This window comes from Tenrec ecaudatus, chromosome 12 (assembly GCF_050624435.1).
Source record: "Tenrec ecaudatus isolate mTenEca1 chromosome 12, mTenEca1.hap1, whole genome shotgun sequence".
In the NCBI taxonomy this organism is placed as follows: domain Eukaryota; kingdom Metazoa; phylum Chordata; class Mammalia; order Afrosoricida; family Tenrecidae; genus Tenrec; species Tenrec ecaudatus.
In genome coordinates this window covers 4,427,290-4,452,408 of record NC_134541.1, presented here as the reverse complement: position 1 = coordinate 4,452,408, position 25,119 = coordinate 4,427,290, and the positions used below count along the sequence as shown (strand labels likewise).

Here is a 25,119-nt window from a genome sequence, read left to right as displayed (position 1 = left end):
ACAGGCTGTGCTTCATTCCATTGCACACAGGGACGGGCTCAGTGCCACCTAAAGCCATCTAAGGAAGCAGATCACTGTCTTCCTCCCACAGAGCAGTTAGTGGGGTCCAACAGCTTCCCTCTCGGTTGAGCACTTAACCAGTGCACCACTAGGGCTCCTTCAGGGTTCACATTAATAACAATGGCAGCATTTAATTAAGGGCAGCAGGCAAAAGTATTTATTATTTTATACAAGGTTTGGTCTTTAAACCCTTTATTCCTTTAAGTCTCCCAAAAGTCTCTTGTGATGAGCTAGCATCATGGCCATTTGACAGCTGAGGCTCAGAGTAGAATAGAAACTTGTCCAGAAACACACAGCCGGTCAATAGCGGCACAAGACTTTGCCCTTAGTCCTCTGATTCCAGACCCCATGCTCTTCATCAGCATAAGAACAAGCGTATGTGTCTTGGAAGCAGTAGAGCCAGAATGCTGCTTGGAAGCAGGGATGGAGCCCAGCTTCCTCTCATGCAGTTTGGACGTGTTATCAGAAGGGGCTGGCCCATGGAGAAGGACATCATGCTTGGTCAAGCAGAGTCAGCAGAAGAAAAGAGGAGGCCCCTCAATGAGATGGAGGGACATAGTGGCTACAGGAACGGGCTCTGAGATGACAATGACTCTGAGGGTGGTGCCCATCCGCGCAGTGTTGTGTTCTGCTGTACATCGAGTCACTGATAGAACCGACTCTACACCATTGAGTGGCAACAATATCGCCTCTTCAAGGGGCAGCCAAAATCAAACTCACTGCCATCAAGTCCATTCTGACACACGGCAACACTACAGCACAGAGTGGAACATGGGGTTTCCAAGGCTACAACTTCCCCTTTAGGAAAGCTACCTGCTTCATCTTTCTCCCTGAGAGGGGCTAGTGGGTTTGAACTAGCTGACCTCCTGGTTAGCAGCCCAAGAGTTAACCCACTGCGCCACCAGGGCTCCACCGGGTATCGGGACAGCAAGTATAAAGGGCTTGCCACTGTGCCTGACCTATGCTGAGCTCTTAACGTCAGCTCCCAGGAGGAGGAAATTTGAGAGGGGAGCTGGACCAAGAAAGGAAGTAGGTGCTTGGCGACAGGAAGCCCCAGGATTTGGTCGTTTTCTGTTTACAAGTCGCCCCCCCCCCTGCCCTCCACAGGTGGCACCCCAGCCTGGGTGCTCTCTGAGCACAGGGGTTCTTCCTGGGTCATTGTTACAGCCTGACTCAGACTGGAGGAAACACTTCACCCAACACAAAAGAGACCGAGCATCTCCAGGATAACATCAGTCATTCAAGGGGCTACGAAGCTAGGAGAGGGCAGGAGGGGACCCGCGAAATAAACCTTCCGGCGAAATAAACCTTCCCGCGAAACGCAGGCGCCAAGGAGTTCCTGGACCAGAGATGCAGCTGGGTTCGTGGCCAGGACACTTGCGGGGTCTGCAAATTTGTGGCTGGCCACACAGAGCCGGACCTCCCAAAGGAGCCAAACCCGCGGGCACTGCGAGAAGACCCGGGGTCAGGGAGAGCCCAGGTGAAGGAGGCCAGGACCCTCGGGTGGCCGCGCCCCACACCCAGGCACATGCGGGACTTGGGACTGGCCCCAACCCGTCCCTCCCGGGGGCAGCTGGAGGGGGACGAGGAGGAAGAGAAAGAAAGTGACAGGAAATCAAAACTCCAACAACAACCAAAACCCTTCCGCAATGGGGGGGGGGGGGGCGCTGGAGTGGGCACCCCAGCCTCAGCCCGGACCCCAGCTATGAGGAAGCACCTCATGGGGATGTCGGCAGTTGGGCATCTCGCTGTTCTAGACCCAACATGGAGAGCCTAGTCCGTAACCACCCTCCCCAGACACGGTCCCAGCACCCCGAATCCTGTGAGAGGGCCCTAGGGTGGGGCGGGGTCGCCCCAACTGTTACTTACAATCGTCTAAGTCATCCTGCAAGTCCACAAAGTACAAGGGGATCTCTGAAAACCAAGAGACACACAAGGAGTTACAAGAGGGTGGAGGCAGGCGGCTCCGGCGGGCGGGGGGTTCCCCCGGCCTCGCGGGGTGGTCGCGAGAGGGGGAGGGGTGGCGGCCCCGGCGCCCCCCGGAGCCCAGCCCCACTCACCCGCCATCTTGGGATGGGCCTGGAGGCGGGGCCGGCGTGCCAGGGACTGGACCTGCGGCCGCGGGGGGCGTGGCGAGGGCGGGACCTCTGGCTCTGGGCCACGCCCCCGGGGCCACGCCTCCCGGGGCGGCGCGCGCGCGGGCCGGGCCCCCTCCCTCGCGGGGAAGGTGGCCGCCGAGTTGGGCGAGGAGGTCATGTGACCCGGCCGGCGTCCCAAGATGGCGGCGGCGGTGGCGCCTCGGAGGCCCCGGCGCCGTCCCGGTTGCTGAGGCGGGCCCCGGGGGGCGGCCGGCGGACGGGCCGGGCGGAGGGTCAGCGAACAGGCAGCCGCCGCCTCTGCGCGCCCCGCGGCCGGCGCGGGCCCTGCGGCGGCGGCACCGGCGGCCGCTCGGGCTGGGCGGGGCCTGTCCCTCTTCAACTTCGGGCGGCGGCGGGCCCGCGCCCCTCGCTCCTGGATGATGGCGCTGAGGGAGCTCAAAGTGTGTCTGCTGGGGGTGAGTGGGCGCGGGCCGGAGCGGGGCGGGAGGCCGGCCGTCCCGGGACCTCGGGGGGCCCCTCGTGGCCCCACGCCCCCTACACCCCTGTCACTTCAGCCTGCACCGGGGCCCCTCCTACCTGTCCCGCAGACCCCTCCCTGTCGCCTCATGCCACCCTCCCAACCTGGCCGCGCCCAGCAGGTGGTCCTCTGGCGACAGGGACCCTCTGAGCCCCCGCGCCAGTCCTGGAGCCCTGAGAGGTGCCAGAGTCCCCTGAACCCCGACTCTTTAAGCCCCCCCCCGATGAGTAAGGAGCCCTCTCGGCCCCCTCCGTGCACCTGGATGAAACCGCGCCCCTAAAGAGTTTCCCAGCCAACTTTTCCGAGGCGCTCGTGGGGAGGTCTCCACGCCTCCCAAAGTAAAAGTGATGGCAGGTCCCGAGTTGAGGAGCCCACTGGCTCCTGCCCCATCCCGGGTGCTCTTGGAACCCGTGCGGTGCCCGTGCGTGGGGCCCCCAGAGGGTGCGGCTCCAGTTTAAGAGACTTGCTATCTGGTCAGGAAATCCCAGGGACCTGTTTGAAGTTTTCGCTTCCTGTCTGGTCAGGGCAGCACTGTGATCTCAAAGCTTGCTTTTTGGAACCGAAGGCTCTTTTCCCTCAAAGGTGCACTCTCAGAAGTTGAAAGTGATTCCAACTAGTTTGATTTGATTTAAACAAACGTGGGGCAGGGCTGGAATTGATCCAATTTGCAAGTATTTCAAGAGTTCATCAGTTGGCATGTACGTGTTAAAAAGCCAGCGGCTTGCAGCTTTTCCCACTAAGCTGACACTTGAGGGTTTTCTAAAGATCCTGATGTCCTTTTTGAAACTTCCCAAATCCCATAAGAAGCCTGGCCATTATCCTCAGAAAGGTGGTGGCCTGGAAAACTCTACTGAGCAGCCATCCTCTCCATGCCAGGACTTGCCTGCCTTGAGTCAAAAAACAACTTGACTACAAGTTGCAGTTAACTGCAACTCTTACTCTACCAGCTTCGTATGAAAGCCACCTTTGTGTCCCCGAACTTCTAAAGGTGATACCTAATGACTCTAAAACCCAAACTTGAGCCACAGAGAATTTGTCAGTGTTGGCCCCCAGGTACACGCTCCCTTATTGGACGTCTCATTCTCTTTCAGGATACGGGTGTAGGTAAATCCAGTATCGTGTGGCGGTTTGTGGAAGACAGTTTTGATCCAAACATCAACCCAACGATAGGGTAAGAGTAAGTTTATTGAACACCCCTCCAGAGGTACACTGAAGGTCAGACAGGTCTCGGCATTGCCATTTGACACTCAGAATCCCGGGGTGCTGTTTGCTGCCGGCTCTGGAAGGGCTTGGAGGAAGACGGGACAGGTTATTAGGTTTTAGGACGCGTGCTCCTTCTTGACACGCGAGCCATGCGGGGCCTCCACACACCTGCACACAGGCATGGGTGCTTTACTTCCCAGGCTACTGTTGACCCTTGAGTCAAGGCCTTGTCAACTCAAAGGTTCTTCAGTGATGTTGGCCCTTCCCAGAAAGATCTAGAAGGGACCCCAAATCCATCTATTTCCCACATACCAGCCCTGGTCATGGTAAAAAACAAAAATTAATGTTGAAATATGAGATGTTTGTTCTACGACTGGTTATTTGAATAAGTGAATGGAACTGACTTACAGAATTTGATGCTGAGAAAACTTCTCAAGGAATTTAAATACTACAATGTCACATCTCCTTCAAGACCCGTGTAGTACCTTCTCTTACGTGAGACATGTTTCATAGGTTTTCATTCAGTGTTAGCTCGTGAAACTAACTACTTTATAGTTTTATTAGTATGCTCCCAACCACATATTTTCCTCCCTTTATTCTCTTCTGCCCATCTGTAAAGGAGCCCTGGTGACACAGTGAGTAATACATTGGGCTGATAGCCACAAGGTCAGCAGTTTGAAACCACCAGCTGCTCCAGGGAGAAAGATGAGACTGTCTGCTCCGGTAAAGATTTAATGTCAGAGACCCACAAGACCAGTTCTTCTCAGTCCCCTCGGGTCTTTGTGAGTCAGAATCAACTCGATGGCAGTGAGTGTGTTACTTGTCCTCAGGGTAAAGGATGTCCTTGATGCTTTCTGCAAAGTGTCTGCCTGCTAGAGGAGTAGCTGGTGAGTTACCATGTACAGCATGTGAGGAACCGCCATAAAGCAACCCCTTGAGATTACAGACTCCTATGGTTAGGAGCCCTGGTGGCACAGTGGGTTACATGCTGGGATGCTAACCACAAGGTCAGCAGTTGGAAACCACCAGCTGCTTCAAGGGTGAAAGATGAGGCGGTCTACTCCTGTAAAGAGTTACAACCTTAGAAATCCGCAGTGGTAGTTCTACCCTGTCCTCTATGTTCACTGTGAGTTAGACTCGAACTCTGTGGCGGTGAGTATTGTCTGGTTGTCAGTTGATAGGCACCCCATGTTTTTAGCCCTTGCTTTGTTAAATCTGTGGGTCGACGTTCGGAGACTTGAGCCATGAGACCCACCACGGGCTGTCTCAGGAATCCCATTGCTGTTGGGTGTGCCCACGTGTATCAGGCATGGCCACAGCCTCCTCAGGACCTGCCATTCTACCTGCATGGGAAAGTGAAGGGACAGCGGGTGATGCCGGTGATTCAGTGAGTGACACATCACGTTGAGTCAGAGCTAGAAACACAACCCACAGAACACTCAGGTGCCACCTCTGCTGGAAGTGTTCTACTCGTTCCCCTCAGAAAAGCGACGTCCGATGCTGGTCTTCCTGGGACCCCTGGTGACCTGCCTGGGCTGCCACTACTCCCTATCAGACACTTGGGCTTCCAGAGCCTTCTGAGGCCCCACTCTTCACGTGGGCCCCCTCACATTTCATAGAGAAGAACATAAGGCTCTCCTTTTCTCTCCTCCCCTCTGCCTGCCCTTGATTGGCGTCCTGGCTGTGTAGTGACTTACACGTTGCAGTTGCAACCCACCAGCCGACTGCCAGAGAAAGAGGAGGCTTTCTCCGCCTGTAAAGACTGACAGCCTCAGAATCATGCAGGGGCATTTCTGCTCTGTCCTGTGGGGTCATCGTGTGCCAGAGGTGACCCACTGGCAGTGAGACCTTTCCTTGAGGGAGCCCTGGGCAATGGTAAGGACCCAGCTGCTAGCCCAGAGGTTGGTGGCTTGACTCAACTTGATAGCACGCAGCCAACACAGCAGCCGTTCTTTGGCGCCTTTCCTCAGCCCCACATGTCTTTCTGTCTCCTTCAAGACCCATGTAGTCCCGGTACAGTCCCGAGCTCTGGTGCCCATGCCCCAGCTTCTTCATTAAACCCCTGGCTTCCCCAGCCCTGCCTTGTCCTAATCTGCAAAGAGTTCTGTTCAGTCTCCTGCCACAAGGCCGTCCCCAGCCCTGCCCCACAAATTGTGGAACTCTCAAAAGGTTCTGCTGCTTCAACTTATGCTCCCTCCTCAACCCACCCCTTCCTCCCTCCCTCTTCCACACCCACCAGCCCACAGAAACCACTGTCTGTCTCCATGGCACTTGGTAGTTTTACTCAATTGTGAGCCAGGTGCTGGCAATGTAGACCAGAGGGGTCAGCAGGATGGTACTTTAGCCCGTAGCCCACTGCCCGTTTTACCAAATACAGCTTTATTGGAACACAGCCATACCCATTCATTCACATCACATTGAGAGCCGTTAGGTGGCTAGCATGGCAGAGTTGAATAGGTTTAACTGGGATTGCCTGGCCCATGAAGCCAAAAGTATTGACTATCTGACCGTTCCCAGAAAAGGGTTCCTAACCCCTAATTTACCCAGGTGGTGTAATGGGCTAAAAATTGAGCTGCTCATCACAAGTTCAGTGGTTCAAAATCCACCAGTGACTCCCTGGGAGAAAGATGAGGCAGTCTAATCCTATAAAGAATTCCAGTCTTGGAAAGCTAAAGGCAGTTCTGCTCTGTCATACAAGGCCCACTACGAACTGGAACCAACTCGATGCAGTGAGTTTGGTATTTAGCCAAGCACAGTTCAGGCCTCATGAACCTTACCTGCAAGGGAAAGAGAGAGATTCTGTGACAGATGTACAGGAGATGATTTAGTTGACTCTTGTATGCTACAAAGGAGAAATGTGAGAGTGTGTGACAGGAGCCTGGCCTAGGCATGGGGGAAGCAATGCAGGTTTGAATCACTTGGAAGACCTGACATTTAACCTTTGAAAGATGAGTGTAGTGAAAGTTCAATGATGTTTATTAGAAGGTTAATTAAAAGAGAAGTTTAAGGAAAAGGAATGTTGGAAGACAGTGTGACACTTCTTGAAAAAACTAAAAATAGAGCCACCATGTGACACAACCATCACGCTCCTAGGTGCATTCCCAAAAGACCTGAAAGCAGAGACCAACACACTTGCTGTTCACTGCAGCTTGCACACGAGTAGTCACCACAGCAAATAGCTGGACCCAGCCAGCTGCCCATCAGCAGAGGAGTGCAGCAGCAGAAAGTGGTGCTGGGCAGTGGGGTGCTGCTGCAAGGTGGGAAGTCCACAGTGTGGGTGAAGCTTCACAAGCTCGGGCTGAATGAAATTAGGCAATCACGGAAGGATCAATCCTGGGTGACCTAACTTACATAAAAAGGACCCCTGCCTTATAGAAAAAGGCAAATTAGTAGAGAGCAGAGTTTATTAGTGGCTACCAGGAGCAGGAGGGAGAAGGGAAGAGGGTAAATTGTGATGGCACAAAAATCACATTCATTAACAGGGTTGCTTAGGCAGCGGTTATAATTGCTTCAGATTAGTTTTATACCTGTAAAATGTTGACTTGGCGAATGGTGTGTGATAAATATTTTCACAGAAAACCAGAGTGCCTGCTTAGGCTGCCTGTGTTCAACCCAAACCTCCTGGGATTTGGTTCCTTGGTTTGGAGGTTTAGGGCCATGGTTTCATGGGAAATCCCCGTTAATTGAACTACAAACAGTGTTTCTGTTTGTAGAAACAGTGTTTCCATCCTACCTCCTAAGAAGCCCTGGTGGCATAGTGGTTATGTGTTTGGCTACGAACTTTAAGGTCAACGGTGTGAAACCCCCAGCCACTCCTCTGCAGAAAGATGGGGCTTTCTACTCCCCTACAGAGTTACATTTTCAAAACCCACAGGAGCAGTTCTTCCCTTCAGGTCACTGAGTCTGTGCTGACTTGATGGCAGGGAGTGTGGTGTGGATATTTGGTTCAATCTCCTAGTCTATTGCTCAGCACCTGGGGTCCTAACAGCTTTCAAGGCGCAGCAATTAGCCTCTATTTGCCGAAAGAAACAGAGAGAACGTTGAGGATTAGAGGAGGAATAGAAACGTATAGCTAATGCTTCCATGGACAGTTTCCTCCTTTGCCATGAAACCAGAAAAACTAGATGGTGCCCAGCTACCATTACTGCGCATTTTTATCAAAGATTCCATTGAAGCATCTGGACAAATGCTGAGCAGAATGGTAAATTCTAATGGACCCCAGACTTTCTGGTGCTATGGAGACTGGATAAACCTCCAGAACTATTGCCTTGAGATAATCTTTAACAATCTTAAACCAGAAATATTCCCAATGTCATCTTAAAAAGCAAACAACAGTTATGCTCACCTCGTTTTAAAGAAAAACCACCCTGAGTCTCTGCGCCGTTTGTTGGTTTGTTTTAGAGATGACGGATGCATCAGAGAGTTAACCTCGGAGGTTTTTAGGGTGAAAAGGGGAGGAAGGCTCTTGGGGTTTCACATTTGGAAGACTTGATTGTGGCTTTCATTAAAATCCGTGACTTCAGGGAGAGGTGCATGGCAGGAGAGAGAAGTTCAATTCCAAAGCTCTGTTTACTTTTCATTGTATTTCTGGATTTGCCCTGAGATGGAGTAGTTTCTTTTGTTTGGTTTTATATTGTTGTTTTGTCTAATTGTGATTTGGGTGAAAATTTCCAGAGCAAAGTAGATCTCCGTTCAACTGTCCATTGACAGTTTGTTCTGTGACACTGGTGGTGATCCCCAAGGTGTTCCAGCACTCTTCCCGCCCTGCCCCGTGCTTCCCGTTTCCATCTGCCTTTGCTTCCTCTCTTTTCCTACCCTCGGAACCTTGTCCCTGGGTAGATGCTGCCTGTTGGCCTCAACTGGTTGATTGTTCTAAGGGGTGTGTACCTCTCTGTTGTACAGACTTGCTTCATTTGGCTGAAAATAGAACGTGAGTTCAACTCCAGTCTTGAAGGGTATGTACAGACCATAGTCTCTGGGGCCTACCCATCTCTGTCAGACCAGTAAGCCTTGTTGTTTTGGGTGGGTTTTTTTTTTAATCATTTGGAGTCTTGTTCCACAGTTTTATCCCATTCTCACCAGGACCTCCAACTGTGCTCCCTTTCAGAGCAGCCAGCAGCGGTAGCTGGGCACCATCTAGTTCTTCCAGTCCGCTGCTCAGAGAGGCTGGTTCTATGGCCTTTGTTTGGGCTTATTGTTTCCTTGTGTCTTTGACTTTCCTCGCTCTTCTTTGCTCTGAGACAACAATAGTTGTTTCGTAGGTAACTGCTCACAAGTTTTTAAGACTCAGGGACTAATCCCCTAGGTAAGACATAGGGCGTGTTGTGGTGCACTATCACTGTGCTCTTTTAGAGCAAGAGGGTAAATTGACGGCAGCAACCCCAAAGGTTAGGTAGGATCTGAGGGGAGCAGGGAATCTGTGTGAATGAAGGAGCAGCTCAGCAAAGGTGAGCGAGAAGGGACACACAACTCAGAGAACGTTGTCGCTGTCACCAAGTGGTGCACAGAGAAGCTATGGAATAGGCCTAAGTATTGCTGTGTATACTTTCAACAACAGCAAAATAGATTACAAAGAGAAAGTTGGAAGAACAGAAGTTAACTGCTGGGTGGAGATAAGTGAAAGAGGGATGGCCATGCTGGGGGGCCGGGGGGGAAAGGGGGAGCAGAGGCTGAGAGTAACAGATCAGCAGTAGTATGACAGGCAGAGCCAGGGGGCGAGTGGGGGGCAAGATGGCTAGTGAGGCAGCAGGATCCAGGCCACTTCTGTAGCACACACCCATGGCTTCATCCCTAGCAGTCTTCCTGCATCTGTGACTCCCCTTCTCAACAGCCATCTTCTTTGCTTGGCTCTGTGTCCACTGCGTAGTCTCCCCTTGGTGCCCTCCCATAGCTTGGCCTCAACTGACTAAGTTAGACTCCACCCACTTCTTCAGTTTTTCTCTGTGGCCCGTGCCCTGTGCCCAAGTTGCCAACCCAGGACTTGGACCGACCTGCCAGGTACCTATCTCCCCCCTCCCTATGTTCTTCTGTCTTCAAGTAGGCCTGCTTTTCTCTGGTGACCACACTGTCATGACAAGTCAGGCATCTTGGATCAGAAGCCCTCCCAACCACTCTGCCCGATGTGTGGGCACTGCTCCCCACAAGGCTAAAGGCTCCTAGGAGTTCATGTATGGCTGATCTCCTGGCTTCTCCTCAGAGAAAGGGCCCAGCCCTCCCTCAGTCCCTCAAGCCAGACACCTGACTCTTCCCCAGGCATCAGTGGGCCGAGCTATCCGCCTCCCCCTCGTTTCCCTCTGTTCCTGGCACCGGCATTGGCTGCCTTCCAGGCCTCCCTCTTCCGTGGGGTGAGAATACGGCCCTGGAGTCAGACTGACCAAGGCTCAACCATCCCACTGTTTGAGCAGTTGGGTTTTTCCTTGGAAAAATAGGGGTGTGGCCTCCCCAACCTCCCACAATCCTCGGGACATCTGCCCTCCTGTCACCTTTCCATCCAGACTGCCTCAGGGAGAGTCGGTGCACAGGGCATGTGGAAGGGCACTGGCCGGCTCAGCTGCCTGCAGTTGCAAGCAGCCGGGACCCTCAGGTGATTCATTTGCTCTCTTGGAGTGGTGGACGCCAAGCCACAGCACCTCTGCCTCCCTCACAGCTCTTCTAGGTCCCAGGGTTGTTGAGAAACCCAAGTGCAGGCAGGTAACAGTTACTGAAACAAGGCTTGACATGTGCTAGATCATTTCTTAGCCATTGTTGTTTTCTAATAAACCTCTAACTGGTTGCTTGCTAACTTTCTCAGTATCATGTCCACGGAATTAGCCCATGGCATCGTTCAGACTGTGTGTGATTCTGCTGTGCTCTTCCACATGGCAGCCCGATTCCTTCTGTAATAGCCCCGTGACACTTCCCTCCAAGGGAAAAAGACGGGGCTTGCTACTCTCCTAAAGAGGTAGACTCAGACACGCACAGACGCTGTTCTCTTCTGTCTTACGGGGTCACTGAGTTTTGGACTCGTCCATCTACTGCTGGGCATTTTGGTTGGGCCCAGTCTGGAGTTATTAACATGTAAGTTTGTTGTGGGCATTTTGGTTGTTCCAAGTTTGGAGTTATTAACACATAATTTTGTTGTGACCGTTGCTTTACACACCTGTCGTCTTTGGTGCCTGTATATCTGGGTCTCTTTTAGCAGTGTCTGTCGCTGATGACAGAATTAGTGGGTCAGAGCAGTCCGTGTCTTACGCTCCAGTAGATGCTCCTAGTGTACACGGTGATCTCCCTCTCTTGAGATCCTCTTCCCTGTTGGATGTGACCAGTCCGTCTGCACAGCCTGTTGGAGCATGTGTGAGAGCGTCTAATACGGGTTTTACATTCCATTTCCATGGAGACTACAGGTACTGAACACTGTCATGTATGCAGCACCCACTTGGAGCTCTCCCTTTGTAAGTGCCTCTTAAGAATCTTGCTCTCCAAACGGTGCAGTATAGCACCCACGAAACACTGAAACACACAACCTTCCTGTAGTTCTTTAATGCTTTCTCTCCCACCACCCCTCCCACTGTCATGAACCCAGTTCTGCCTTACAGATCCGGCTGGACTGGAGCATGGACACTGGTACAGATAAGAGCTCTCAATACACGTAATCCAGGACAGATAGAACCCGTCAGAAACAATAATGGCAGTAACGATACCATTGGAGTAAGGGGAAGGTGGGGGAAGAAAGAGGGAGAACTGATTGCAATGATAGATATATAATACACACACAGGGTGACAAACAACTTCTCCCTTGAGTGAAGGGAGACAGTGGACTGTGTAATACCTGCAAATAATTTATAATTTATCAAGGGGTCACAAAGTGGAGGAGGGAGGGGATAAAAGGAGCTGATACCTAGGGCTCAAGTAGGAAGAAAATGTTTTGAAAATTATGATGGCAACATATGTACAAATGTGCTTGATACAATGGATGTATGGATTGTTATAAGAGCTTTAAGAGCCCCCTATAAAATAATTTATAATATAAAATAATGATTTATAAATTATCAAGGATTCATGAGAGAGGGGGAATCAGGGAGGGAAGGGAAAAAATGAGCTGATGCCAGGGGCTTAAGTGGAGAACAAATGTTTTGAGAATGATGAGGGCAATGTATGTGCAAATGTGCTTTACACAATTGATGTACGTATGGATTGTGATAAGAGTTGTATGAGCCCCTAATAAAACGATTTTTAATAGGATTTATAAAAAAAGAGACTCTTGCTGAGTGGCACGCCGCTGCCTTTATCTATTCTGAATACTAGTCATTGGCAGTGGCGAGACTTCTCTGCCTCTCTCTGACTAGTCTTGCACCCTCAAGAGGTGTCTCACCGTGACCAGAAGATGACACTTAAATTCACTGTGCCCATTGAATCAGCCTTTTCCTCTATGGCCAGTGTGTTTTAGCCCTGTTGCTGAAACGGACCTGCCAAGGTCGTGAAACTGCTCTCTGGATAGTGTGTAGAAACTTTGGTGTGCTTTTCAGGTTCAGATAAAGAAGTCACTTGGAATTAATTTCTGAGTCGGGTGTGAGGTCGAAGGAGAATGCGATTCATTTAGGAGTGTTTCCTCTTCAATCGGTTTCCAGTAGTCCCTGTGCCAGGGCCTTCACAGCCCCTGTAAGTCACTGTTCTATCCTGAGCCTCCCTCATAAATTTTGAATCCATATTCCTAAGACTGGCTGTGAACTGCAAGGTCGGTTGTTCAAATGACCAGGCACTCTGCAGGAGAAAGGTGAAGCTGTCCACTCCTGTAAAGATGTACAATCCCAGAAATGCTAAGACTTCCGATCTGTCCTGTGGATTACTGTGAGTCAGCATAGACTCAGTGGCAGTTGGTTGGTTCGTGGTTTCTGTTGCTTTGTGTTTTTAACCAAATGTATTAAGGGAGGGAGCCCAGAGTTGTAGCAGGTTTCACATTGGGCTGGTCTCCATGAGGTCAGCAATTATAATATACCACCTCCTGCTCCAGAGAACGACGCAGTTGTCAGCTCCTGTAAGGACTCACACCTGAGAAACAAACCCGCAGGGGCAGTTTTCTCCTGTCCTGTAGAGTCCCTGAGTCAGAATTGACTCGATGGCAGCGAGTTAAGTTTATTTCTTACGTTTTGATTTTATTAAGACATAGTTTACATGAAATAAAATGCACTCACTCTCGGTAACATTTTATCAGTTTGGCAGGTGTATCAAACAACCACCACAAACATATCAGTAGACCTCACCTTGCTCTGCCTTGGTTTGGTGAGGGGGACATAATATGCAAGAGGAACTGTGGAGTGACTGCCAGATAACAGCCAGCAGAATCGGTGTTTGGCTGAACTGACTGACTCCCACACGAATCAAAAAAAAAACCAACCACCACAGCCACCACTGAGACACAGCAGTCCCATCAGCCTGTTGGATTTGACCGTTTCCCTTCCAGTTGCATCCCTAGTCCTGGCTACAGGCAATCTTTGATCGACATCTTGTAAGGTTATTCTAGCCTTTTAAAAAATTATTTTATTAGGAGTTCATACAACCCTTATCACAATCCATATATATATCAATTGTATAAAGCACATTTGTATATTCGTTACCCTCAATTTTTTTCTGTTTCTTTTTTTTAAATCATTTTATTAGGGGCTTATACAACTCATCACAGTCCATACATACATCAATTATGTAAAGCACATTTATACAGTCATTGCCTTCATCATTCTCAAAATATTTGCTCTCCACTTAAGCCCCTGGCATCAGCTCCTCATTTTCCCTCTCCCCACTTCCGCCTCCCTCATGAACCCTTAATAATTTATAAATTATTATTTTGTCATATCTTGCCCTGTCCGACATCTCCCTTCACCCACTTTTCTGTTGTCTGCCCCCCAGGGAGGAGGCCACATGTAGATCCTTGTAATCAGTTCCTCCTTTCCTACGTATCCTCCCTCTACCCTCCCAGTATGGCCACTCTCACCACTGGTCCTGAACGGATCATCTGCCCTGGATTCCCTGCGTTTCCAGTTCCTATCTGTACCAGTGTACATCTTCTGGTCTAGCCAGACTTGTAAGGTAGAATTGGGATCATGATAGGTGGGGGGGTGGGAGACACATTTAGGAACTAAGAGGAAAGTTGTATTTTTCATTGTTGCTACATAGCACCCTGACTGGCTTGTCTCCTCCCCCTATTCTAGCCTTTTGTAGAATAGAATTACCAGAGTTTTTTTAAAATACCTTTATTAGCATATACATCACATGTCTTGCAATTTAATCCTTCAGTCATATTAAGAAGATTTGTGCAATCATAATTTCAGAACATTTTTTTAAACATTTTAGTGGGGACTCTTACAACTCTTATCACAATCCATACATACATCCATTGGGTCAAGCACATTTGTACATTTGTTGCCATCATCATTCTCAAAACATTTGCTTTTTACTTGAGCCCTTGATATCAGCTCCTCATTTTCCCCTTCCCTCCCTGCTTCCCCTCCCTCATGAACCCTTGATAATTTATAAATTATTATTTTGTCATGTCTTACACTGTCTGCCATCTCCCTTCACCCACTTTTCTGTTGTCCATCCCCCAGGGAGGAGGTTATATGTGGATCCTTATGATCGGTTCCCCCTTTCCACACATTTTCTTCTTTTACTCGTTGTTAGATCCCCATTTTCCTCCATCCTCCTCTGCCATGCCCTCAGGCACTGACCCATCCAATTATAGTCTCTGTAGAGCTACCTATTCCAGATGTCATGTACAGAATATCATACAGAATGGGAGAGGGGTGAGGGGGGGAAAGGCAGTGGTATATTAAACCCAGGGACAAGGGAACAACAAGTGACCCAAATTGGTGGTGAGGAGGGTGTAGGAGGCCTGGTAGGGCGTGATCATGGGTAATGTAACTGAGAGGAATTACTGAAACACAAAAGAAGACTGAGCATGATAGTGGGACAAGAGGAAAGTCAAAGGAATTAGAGAAAATAGCTAGGAGGCAAAGGGCATTTATAGAGGTCTAAATAAAGGCATGTACATATGTAAATATATATGAGGATGGGGAAATAAATCTATGTGCATATATTATTGGTTTAGTATTAAGGTAGCAGAAGGACATTGGGCCTCCACTCGAGTACTCCCTCAGTGCAAAAATACTTTCTCCTATTAACTTGGCATTCTATGATGCTCACCTTCCCAATACAACTGCTGAAGACAAAACGGGTGAATAAATGAGTGTGATGGAGAACACTGATGGTGTCGGCTATCAAAAGATATAGCATCTAGGGTCTTAAAGGCTTGAAGGTAAACAAGTGGCCATCTAGCTCAGAAGCAACAAAGCCCACATGGATAAAGCACACCAGCCTGTGCGATCACGAGGTGCTGAAGGGATCAGTTGTCAGGCATCAAAGAACAAAAATTCATATCATTGTATGCTCACCTCCCTGATACGATTGCTGAAGACTAACAGGTGCATAAATGTGGTGAAGAACGCTGATGGTGCCCGGCTATGAAAAGATACCGCATCTGGGGGTCTTAAGGCTTGAAGGTAAACAAGCAGCCATCTAGCTCAGAAGCAACAAAGTCCGCAAGGAAGAAGCACACCAGCTTGTGCAATCACGAGGTGTCGAAGGGATGAGGTATCAGGCATCATCAGAACAAAAAAATCATATAATTGTGAATGAGGGGGAGTGTGAAGTGGAGACCCAAAGCCCATCTGTAGGCAACTGGACATCCCCTTACAGAAGGGTCTTGGGGAGGAGGAGAGCCAGTCAGGGTGCGATGTAGCAACGATGAAACATACAACTTTTCTTCTAGTTCCTAAATGCTTCCTCCCCTCCCACCCCACCCCTTTCTATCATGATCCCACTTCTACCTTACAAGTCTGGCTAGACCAGAGGATGTACACTGGTACTGGAAATGCAGGGAATCCAGCGTGAATAATCCCTTCAGGTTCAGTCGTGTGTGTATGGCGGTAGAGGGAGGGTGGGTTGGAAATGGGGAACCGATTACAAGGATCTACATGTGACCTCCTCCCTGGGGGACGGACAGTAGAAAAGTGGGTGAAGGGAGAAGTCGGACTGTGTAAGATATGACAAAATAATAATTTATAAATTATCAAGGGTTAATGAGGGAGGGGGAAGCGAGGAGGGAGGGGTAAAAATGAGCTGATGCCAAGGGCTTAAGTGGAGAGCAAATATTTTGAGAATGATGAGGGCAATGAATGTAGAAATGTGCTTTACACAATTGATGTATATACGGATTGTGATAAGAGTTGTATGAGCCCCCAATAAAATGATTAATTAATAAATGGGTAAATAAGTAAAATTAAAAACATTATCTAAAAAAATTTTTTTTAAGTACCCTGGCTTGGCTCCCCTTATGCTTCAGAATGGCCTGTTCACTTTGTAACACTTCAGCAGGGTCTTCTGTAGCAGATTTGCCCAAGGCCACGCACCCTTTGACTTCTTGATTTGCTTTCATGGGTGCTGACTGTAGATTCAAGTAAAATGAAATACTTGACAACTTCATTATTTTCCGAATTTATTGTGCCAACCTGGCCCATAAACACATGTGGGGTTAATTGAAGGGTGGAGAGATAAATGGCTCGGCGAGCCTGGCCTTTTGCGTTCTCGGGTCTCTTGCTTTCGGATAGTGGGACCAGCATGTAGCTGCCTTAGCCAGTTCCCTGCTTTAACTGGCAAGGCTCACTTTCTGCAAGACATCCCCGAGGAGAAGCCACATGGACCTTCTCAGATGCAGCCTGGGTGCTAGAGCAGCCGTGTGGAGACCCCTGGCAGCGCTGAGATGCTTACACATTCACTGATTGGGCTTTTCTCCTGCAGTTGGTATCATTGCGTCTGTTTGTGAGTTGGAGGAGGATTTTCTGGCTTGGTGTTAGACATATGGGTTAATGGGTCAGTGTTGGACTTGTGGGCTTGGGCAGCACTGGGTTGGGATGTTTTCTTGATGAGCATTTAACCTTTATATAAAACTCTCTCTTATACATTAAAAAAAACCACAAACGCAAACAGGAAATAAACAAAAACCAATAATGACTGGACAAAACAAGAAAATCTCTCTCAAAGAAAGCAGAAAATATTAAAAACTGAAGCTGCTTTAAATTGGGTCAAAGGGGAGACCAAGGAATGTATTATATTTGATCCAACTACATCTAGAATCGACTTTACCATGCACTGTTTTATAACAAGGCTACTCACACCCCTCAACGGTGGTCAGAGAGGAGTCACCAGAAGCCCAATCCATGTGGGGACCCTGAAAATGGATTGGGGGCTTCCACTATCATCCATAGCCTTCTGCACACCGAGTGTTCACAATTTAGCTTCTGATACCATTTCCTCCTAAACATTGGATGTTATTATTTACAGTCCTTGGATCACACCGGTTAGTGTGCTTCTTGTATGTAGACTTAGGTGATAAACCTCAATGAGGTGGTTGCTTGTTTGAAGATAAGCCTTTAAACCCCCAGATATTGTTCATCTAGTTATACACCACACTTTGCTATAGCACCTTTATCTTCTGTTGTCTCTTCTTGAGGGCAAGCATCAAGCAGAGCCATGTCCTAAGAACTGATTGTTCTTAGATTGGGGCTAGAATTAAGTGTGACCCCCAAATCCATTAGTGTATCTCTGGGTTTATGTAAATCTGGGTCACTTTAGAGAAATCATTGTCATTTTATGGTTGAGAACATTATATGTTATGCTCTGGAGCATAATGTAATTCTATTGGTAGTGTCATTAATTTTGCCAATGGTATAGAATTTAAAACACTGTTGAAAAGGAAATTATACAAATATAGACTGACTTCAGACCACATTATATGAATTGTTAACTTGTACAGATAAAACTCTTAAGTGACTGGATACTATTTACACAAACAATGGGGTTGGTGATAGGGCAAATCTTCTAAAAATATTCATTCACAAAGGTAGAACCAAGTCTACCAGATTAATACATGTCATAAGAGATCAAAAAAGGGCATTAAATGAGTAAATAAGTGGTAGTCCGGGCCACCATTCATTGGCCACCCTCAAAGCAAGATACGCTAACCAAAGTCCCAAAACCACCAAGTCCAAACCTGTGGGATAGCATTCATCTGCTTCTTCTCACACACTCTAGCTCGTTTTACCCTACGTCTAGGGGACTATGTTGGTTCCTTCAATCTGCTTACAGGTGAGTTTGAGGTAAAGCCCAGTTCTCTTAATGGGGTTTCCACATTGAATCCTTCTGGTGTGGCCTATGGAAGAATGTTGTATGCCTCAAAAGGACAGAATCTAAAGCCCCAGTTGTCTATAGCACACAGCCTGGGTCACCAAGGGCCGGATAGAAATTAGGTCAAATGGATCCAATTAGGAACACAGTACCAGACATATTCTCTCCTTGGGTTCTGTGTAAGTATTAAGTGTTTCTTACCCCCATGGGAGTTTGCCCCACCTGCTTTGCCCGCCAACAGGAATGTAATCACCATCTCTAAGACATACATGCCCTCCTGCCTACTTCATGACTTTTCAGGAAGGTTCTCGTCACTCTGGTAGGGGTGTTTGTTGCATTGGGGTGACCTTAGCACAATGTTATAAGGCAACATCTTTGCCATTTTGTGTGTTTGTTTTTTATCTCTGTCGTTACTTATTTTTAAAGATCATTTTATTGGGGGCTCTTTACAGAGCTTATAACAATCCATACATCCACTGTATGGAGTATATTTGTACTTAGGTTGCTGTTATTATTTTCTAACCATTTACTTTCTATTTGAGCCTTTGTTATCAGTTCCTCATAAGGCAGCGTCTTACGGGTCTTCTCCCTCACCCCCCATCTTGAAAAACTGACCCCCGCTGAGGGGAGGCCTCCTCTAAAGAGGGTGATAATAGGGTTCATGGACATTAGGCAAGCTCGTTGCCTGGGATGCAGGATTAGAAGATAACATGGCCCGAGAGCAGACGCCTGTCTTCATCTTGGTGTTTATCCTTATAGTACTGCATTTATACTGTGTTTGCCCTTTTGTGATTGACTGCACTCAGCATAATGGCTTCTAGGTCCCTCCCTGTCATGAGGTGTTGGATGGTTTTTTAGGGATGCATAGTATTCCATTGTGTGGATGTACCAGAGTTTTTTTTATCTATCTTCTGCTGATGGGCATTTGGGCTGTTTCCCAAATGTGTTGCAGTGAGTATGGGACAGCATACATCTGTTTATGTTCGGTCTCTCGTTTCTGTGGGGTATCTGCCCAGCAGAAGTATCGCTGAGTTCTGTGGCCTTTCTAGTCCCAGTTGGTTCAGGTAGCGCCACTTTGCTTTCCACAGTGGTTGTACACATTTACGAGCCCACCAGTAGACTCCGGCATTTGTTATGGTTTTTTTTTAATTGGGCTATCATTGTGAATGTACAGTGATATTGTTTTGATTTGCATCTCTCAGATGACTAGTGATCTTGAGTATTTCCTCATGTGTTTGTCAGCCATTCGAGTGTCATCCTTTGTGAATTGTCTATTCATATCCTTTGCCCTCGCTTTTAAATGGCTTATCTGGGGTTTTCTTTCTTGTTGAGATGTGGCAGAATTCTACAGATTTTAGAAGTTGTCCCTGTCCATTGTGTCATTACTACAGAGTTGTTTCCCAGTCCATGGACTCTCCTTTTACTCTTTCCATGAAGTCTTTTGATATGCATAAATCTTTTATTTTCAATAGGCCCCAGTCATCTGTTTTGCCTTCCACTGTGAGTGCTTCCTTTATTACTTGGTAGGCCGCGTATGCTCTGTAATTGGCCCCATAAGTTTGTCCCAGTTTTCTCATGGATGATCCTGATAACTCTGGGGTTTACATTGATGTCTCTAATCCATCCCGAGTTCATTTTGAGCATGAGGTGAGGGATGGGTCCTGTTTCATTCTTCTGCAGATGGAGATCCAATTTTTCCAGCGCCATTTGTTGAAGAGGGTGTCCCTTTCCCATCGAACGTCGTTTTGGTCCTTTCTTGAAAATCAGGTGAATGCTTTTATTTCCGGACTTTCTATCCATTCCATTGGTCTTTGTATCTGTCAGTGTCTCAGTACCAGGCGGTTTTGACCACTGTGGTTGTGTAGTAAGTTTCAAGGTCATGTAGTGCAAGACCTTCTACAGTGTTCTTTTTCTGCATCTGTGTAGTATTTTTTGAGATGCATCTGTTACTGCGTTTGCTAGTAATGCATTTGTTTTTATTACCATGTAGTATTCCTTTATACAAAATGTACCACTGTTTGTTTATCTATTCACAATTCAATGAACATTTAGTTTGTAGGTTTTGCCACTCTGAATAAAGGTGCCAGGAACATAAGAAACTGTCGAACTATTTTCCAAAGCAATTATGCCGATTTTTATTTCCTGCAGCAAAATCCAAACGGTGCAGCGACCCTCACATTTTTGCCAACACATTATGTTATCAGTCATTTTCATGTTGGCCATTCCACTGGGTTTATTTGCATTTCCCTGGTGACTCGTGATGGAGCCCTGGTAGCATAAGTGGATCATTGCTGTGAGCTACTGACCACAATCCACCCGCCACTCCAAGGGAGAAAGCTAGGGCTCTTTGCTCCATAAAGACTGGCAGTTTCAGAAGCTCATGGAGGCGGGCGGCTCTGCTGTGCATTGTAGGGTCGCTGTGAGTCAGAATCTCCTTGAAGAGAGAAGGTGGATGACTAATGGTGCTGATCATCATTTCATGTGCTTACCGGCCATTAGGGTGTCTTCTATTCAGGCTCTTTGCCCGTCTTGAATTGAGTTGTCTTTATGTCGTTTGTCCCACTCTGCAGCTCCTCGTGTTCTTTAGCAATCTCTATAGCAAAAGTTTTAATTTTGATAAAGTCCAACTTCCCGATTCCTCGCTGTGCTTGTTGTGTCCAGATAGTTTGTTCTTTCTCCTAGAATTTTTTCCACTTGTTATTTTTAAAATTTGGCCTGTGATCAATTTCTATTAGTTTTTGTGTATGATTTGAGGGATGAGTCAGCAGTCATTTTTCCCTTGCGTCGCTCCGGCAATAGTTGTTGAAAACTCTTTCCTTTCCCCACTAAATTACCTTGGCACCTTTGTCAAAATCAATTGAGATACAACACCTATTCCTCCCTTATTGACTGTCTCGTTATCCAGCATTTCACATATAAGGCAATGGTGAAAATTCTGCCATCTCACTCTTTTTGCACATTAACGATGCCCAACTGACAGTGATGAGCACCGAGGTGTGAGGGAGACAATGGGAGGTGAGAGCAGCTCTGGCTGTGCTGGTTCAGATTGTGTCAGCCAGGCTGGGCCATCATTCTCCGTGATTTGGCAGTTATGTAAGGAACCATGGTGGTGCAGTGAAGCACTCTGCTGCAACCAGAAGACCAGCAGTTCAAAGACACCAGCCTCCTTGCAAGAGAAAGTTGTAGCAGAGTTCTCAAAACTCACTGCCACCAAGTAGATTCCGGCTCATTAGGACCAAGTAGAGCCTTCCCCTTGGCTTTCCAAGGCTGTGAGTCTTTATGGGAGCAGGAACCCGGGTGGTTTAGTGGGTTACGCGTTAGGCTGCTAACTGTGAGGTCAGCAGTTCATAAACACCAGCTGCTCCACAGGAGGATGAGATTTTTTACTCTCATAGAGTTACAGTCTTGAAAGTCCTTTGAGGCAGTTCTGCTCTGCCCTCTAGGTTCCCTGTGAATCAGGATCAATGCAAGGGCAATATCTTGGGTTTGGGTTGGCACTTATGTAATGATGTAACATAATTTAGCAGCATGTAATGACGTCATCATCCTCAATGTTGTGATCTGATGTGGTTCTCGCCTAACACTGATTTTTCCCTGAACAACCTGGTCTTCAGAACCTACCCACGTCTGTTGGTGCTCCAGGGGTGCAGGGGAAGGTTTATTTCTTAATTACTACTCTGCTCCATTACACTGTTTGTCCTCCAGAACAACAGTAGCTTGCCATCAAGGAATCTAAATTACCCATTTTTTCCCTCAGATTTGCCTTAGTGCTTCTAGGCCCTCTGCTTTTCTCTATAAAATTTAGAATTGTGTTTACCCAGTTTCTCAAAAGCAGTAGAGATTTGTATAAGGAAAGCATTTGATCTGCAAATCAATGGCACAAATTGACACCTTAATAACATTGAATTTTCTGATTCAGTCGGAATCAACTCAATGGCAGTGAGCTTGGTTTTTTAGGTGGATCCAATAAGTCTTTCCAGTAATTTCTATTTTCTTTTATTTCTATCGGCAATTTTTTGGTTTTGTTTTTACTGCATAGGCTGTGCATGTATTTTGTTGTTTATCCTAAAGTAGTTCGTGATTTTTTTTTCATGTTAATGTAAATTGTATTATTTTGTTTTCAATAATTTGTTGCTGAGACATACATGAAGTTAATGTTTACATATTGCCCTTTGTAAATACAGTTAGTTCTGATAGCTTTCCATGGATTCCCTGGACTTTTCCTATGTATACAATCTCATCATCTGCAAATAGACTTTTTTTTTTTACTTTAAATAATTCATAGGCATTTTGCCTCCATTCGTCCATTGCTAGCCCCTCTGTGGACCATCAGTAATCCCACTACCTCCTTGTGTTACCTGTTTCCACGCCTCCTCCTCCTCAGACCCTCTGTGCCTTATCCTAGGGGAAATGCTTCCCTTTGGATCTTAAGTGATTTGATGATTCCAACACGGGGTGCATTCAGTCCCGAACCAGGAGGAGGATGAAGGGGCAGAGCCTTGGGAGTCTGTCTAACCAGTAAGTCTCCTTTATGATTGGAGTTGTGATCCACATTTTCTCCCACTCTACCCAGGACCTTGTCATGCGATCCTTTTCATAGCAGTTGGTTGTCACTGGTCCTTCTCCTGGTCTCAGGGTTTCTGGCACTGATGTTTGCATGGCTCATTCATATGAACTGATTATTTCCATATGGCTCTCGGTTTTCATCATTCTCCTTTCCTCCAGACAGGAAGCAGATAGACAGCCTACTGCATTGTTTCCCAGCTCTGCGCGTCTGCCTTTGTTTGCCTTGTTGCACTAGCTGGGGCCAGCGGTATGAGTTGAGAGCTGGTAAGGGCCGACTTATCTCTGGCCTTTTACCATTACTACAGTGGCCAGACCCCGAGTTTTCATGGGTGGAGGGCGTTTCCTTCTTCTGTGTGCGTGCGTGTGTGTATTTTTATTGTTAGGCGCTGTTGGGTTGACCCTCACTCATAGCAGTATGCACAACAGAAGGGAACGCCTCCTGGTCCAGCGCCAGCCTCCCAGTGGTCCTTATTGTTGGAGCCCATTGTTGCAGCCACTGGGTCCGTCCATCTTGTGAGGGGCTTCCTCTCTTTCACAGCCGCTGTACCTTTCTAAGCAGGATGTTCTTTTCCAGGGACCATTCTCTCCTGATTACATGTCCAAAATCTTGCCATCCTTGGTCAGTACAATTGCCAAGGCAAATTTGTTCATTCTTTTGGCAGTCCATGGTATCTTAAATATTCTTTTTTTACAATCATTTTATTGGGCGCTCATACAACTCTTATCACAATCCATACATACATCCATTGTGTCAAGCACATTTGTACATTTGTTACCATCAACATTCTCAAAACATTTGCTTTCTACTTGAGCCTTTGGTATCAGCTCCTCATTTTCCCCGCCCTACCCGCTACCCACTCCTTCATGAACCTTTGATAATTTATAAATTATTATTTTGTCATATCTTACACTGTCTGCCATCTCCCTTCACCCACCTTTCTATTGTCCCCAGGGAGAATGTTATATGTAGATCCTTGTAATCCCTTCCCCCTTTCCACCCCACCTTCCCTTTACCCTCTCTGTATTTCTACTCTCACCACTGGTCCTGAAGGGATCATCTGTCCTGGATTCCCTGTGTTTCCAGTTCCCATCTGTACCAGTATCCATTCTCTGGTGTAACTGGATTTGTAAGGCAGAATTGAAATCATGATGATGGGAGGGAGGAAGCATTTAGGAACTAGAGGAAAGTTGTATGCTTCATCGTTGCTACACTGCACGCTGACTGGCTCTTTCTTTTAATAAATTGATGAGATCCTTTTTTTTCTTCATTCAAGAAGTACAAATCAAGAATTGTGTGATGGTGATGAATTTTGTTGTGCTTTTTTGTTTTGCTTTTCCATGTTTTGAGTTACTCATTTGCTTTTTCTCTTCCACTCTGCTAAAATGATGAGTTGTGATTGGAATTAAAATATGAAGGCGCTCTTGCATTGCCAGGGTAATCTCACTTGGTCATTATGTATCATCTTTCTTATACCATTACTGGATTTAATTTGCTGAAATTGTTTTAAAGGGTTTGTCTGGGTTGTGTGTCAGGGTAATGCCAGTCTCATGAAGTGAATTAGCGAGTGTTTACACCTTTCCTGTCTTTTATGAAGCATTTGAGCAGAATAGATATTATTTCTTCCTTAAATGTTTCTGTAAATTTCATAAACAAAGTCATCTGAGTGAGGAGTTTTCTTAGTGGGAGAATTTTTAGCTACAGATTCAATTTATTTAAGAGGGTCGTGCAGGCATCTATTTCTCCTTGAGGGCGCTTGGATAGCGCTGGCAGATTGCATCTTTCAAGGGATTTGTCCATTGAATCTACATTTAGAAATTTATTAGCAGAAGGTTGTTCATAACATTCCTATTTTATCCTTTAGTGTGTGCAGGATCCACAATGAGAGCCCCTCAGCCATTCTTGATATTAGTAATTTGTGTCTTCAATTTCTTTTTCCTGCTCCATCTAGATAAAAGTTTTTCAGCTTTATGGATCCTCTCAAGAAGCAGTCTTTGGTTTTATTGATATTTGTCAGTTTTCTATTTCATTTATTCTGTTTTGCCTTATTTTTTTAAGGTGGAAGCTTAGATCACTGATTTAAGACCTTTCTACACACACACACACACACACACACACACACGGGGTAGAGGGCGCAGAGGGGAGACTTCAAAAAGTTCGTGGGAGAGTACCATTATCTTTTCATTCTATTTGTCATGATCCTGTGAAGCCCCCTCATGCGTTTGTGTGTGTGTGTGTGAGAGAGAGAGAGAGACACAGACTCTAAATTTCCCTTTAAGTACGGGCTTAGATGAATCCCCCAGACTTTGACATGCTGTGTTTTCATTCCCATTCCGTTCTGAGTATTTCTAATTTCCCTTGAGGCATCTTTCTTGACCTGCTGGTTGTGTAGACGTATTGTTTTTAATTTCCAATTATTTGGCGGTTTTCCAGAGATTTTGCTATTATTGCATTCTAGTGTA

At 47.0% G+C, this 25,119-nt stretch overlaps 2 protein-coding genes across 6 annotated transcripts in view; one reads left to right on the top strand and one right to left on the bottom strand.

Moving 5' to 3' along the window:
• The window catches only part of LOC142423179 (serine/threonine-protein phosphatase 4 regulatory subunit 1-like), a 95,458-nt gene extending 92,958 nt beyond the window's left edge, over positions 1 to 2,500 (bottom strand). The window contains exons 1-2 of one of the 4 annotated variants that reach the window (XM_075528388.1): positions 2,121 to 2,500; positions 1,930 to 1,974 (exon numbers count right to left, since the gene is read on the bottom strand). In XM_075528388.1, the coding sequence (XP_075384503.1) occupies positions 1,930 to 1,974; positions 2,121 to 2,316 (241 nt within the window). In that variant the 5' untranslated portion in view covers positions 2,317 to 2,500. Of the gene's footprint in view, positions 1 to 1,929; positions 1,978 to 2,120 lie in introns of those variants that run through there. The other 3 variants (XM_075528383.1, XM_075528384.1, XM_075528385.1) reach the window with 3 other exon arrangements.
• Positions 2,307 to 25,119, top strand: part of RAB22A (RAB22A, member RAS oncogene family) — a 74,124-nt gene continuing 51,311 nt past the window's right edge. The window contains exons 1-2 of one of the 2 annotated variants that reach the window (XM_075528390.1): positions 2,307 to 2,599; positions 3,768 to 3,847. In XM_075528390.1, coding sequence (XP_075384505.1) covers positions 2,576 to 2,599; positions 3,768 to 3,847 — 104 coding nt within the window. In that variant the 5' untranslated portion in view covers positions 2,307 to 2,575. Of the gene's footprint in view, positions 2,615 to 3,767; positions 3,848 to 25,119 lie in introns of both variants that reach the window. The other variant, XM_075528389.1, reaches the window with a different exon arrangement.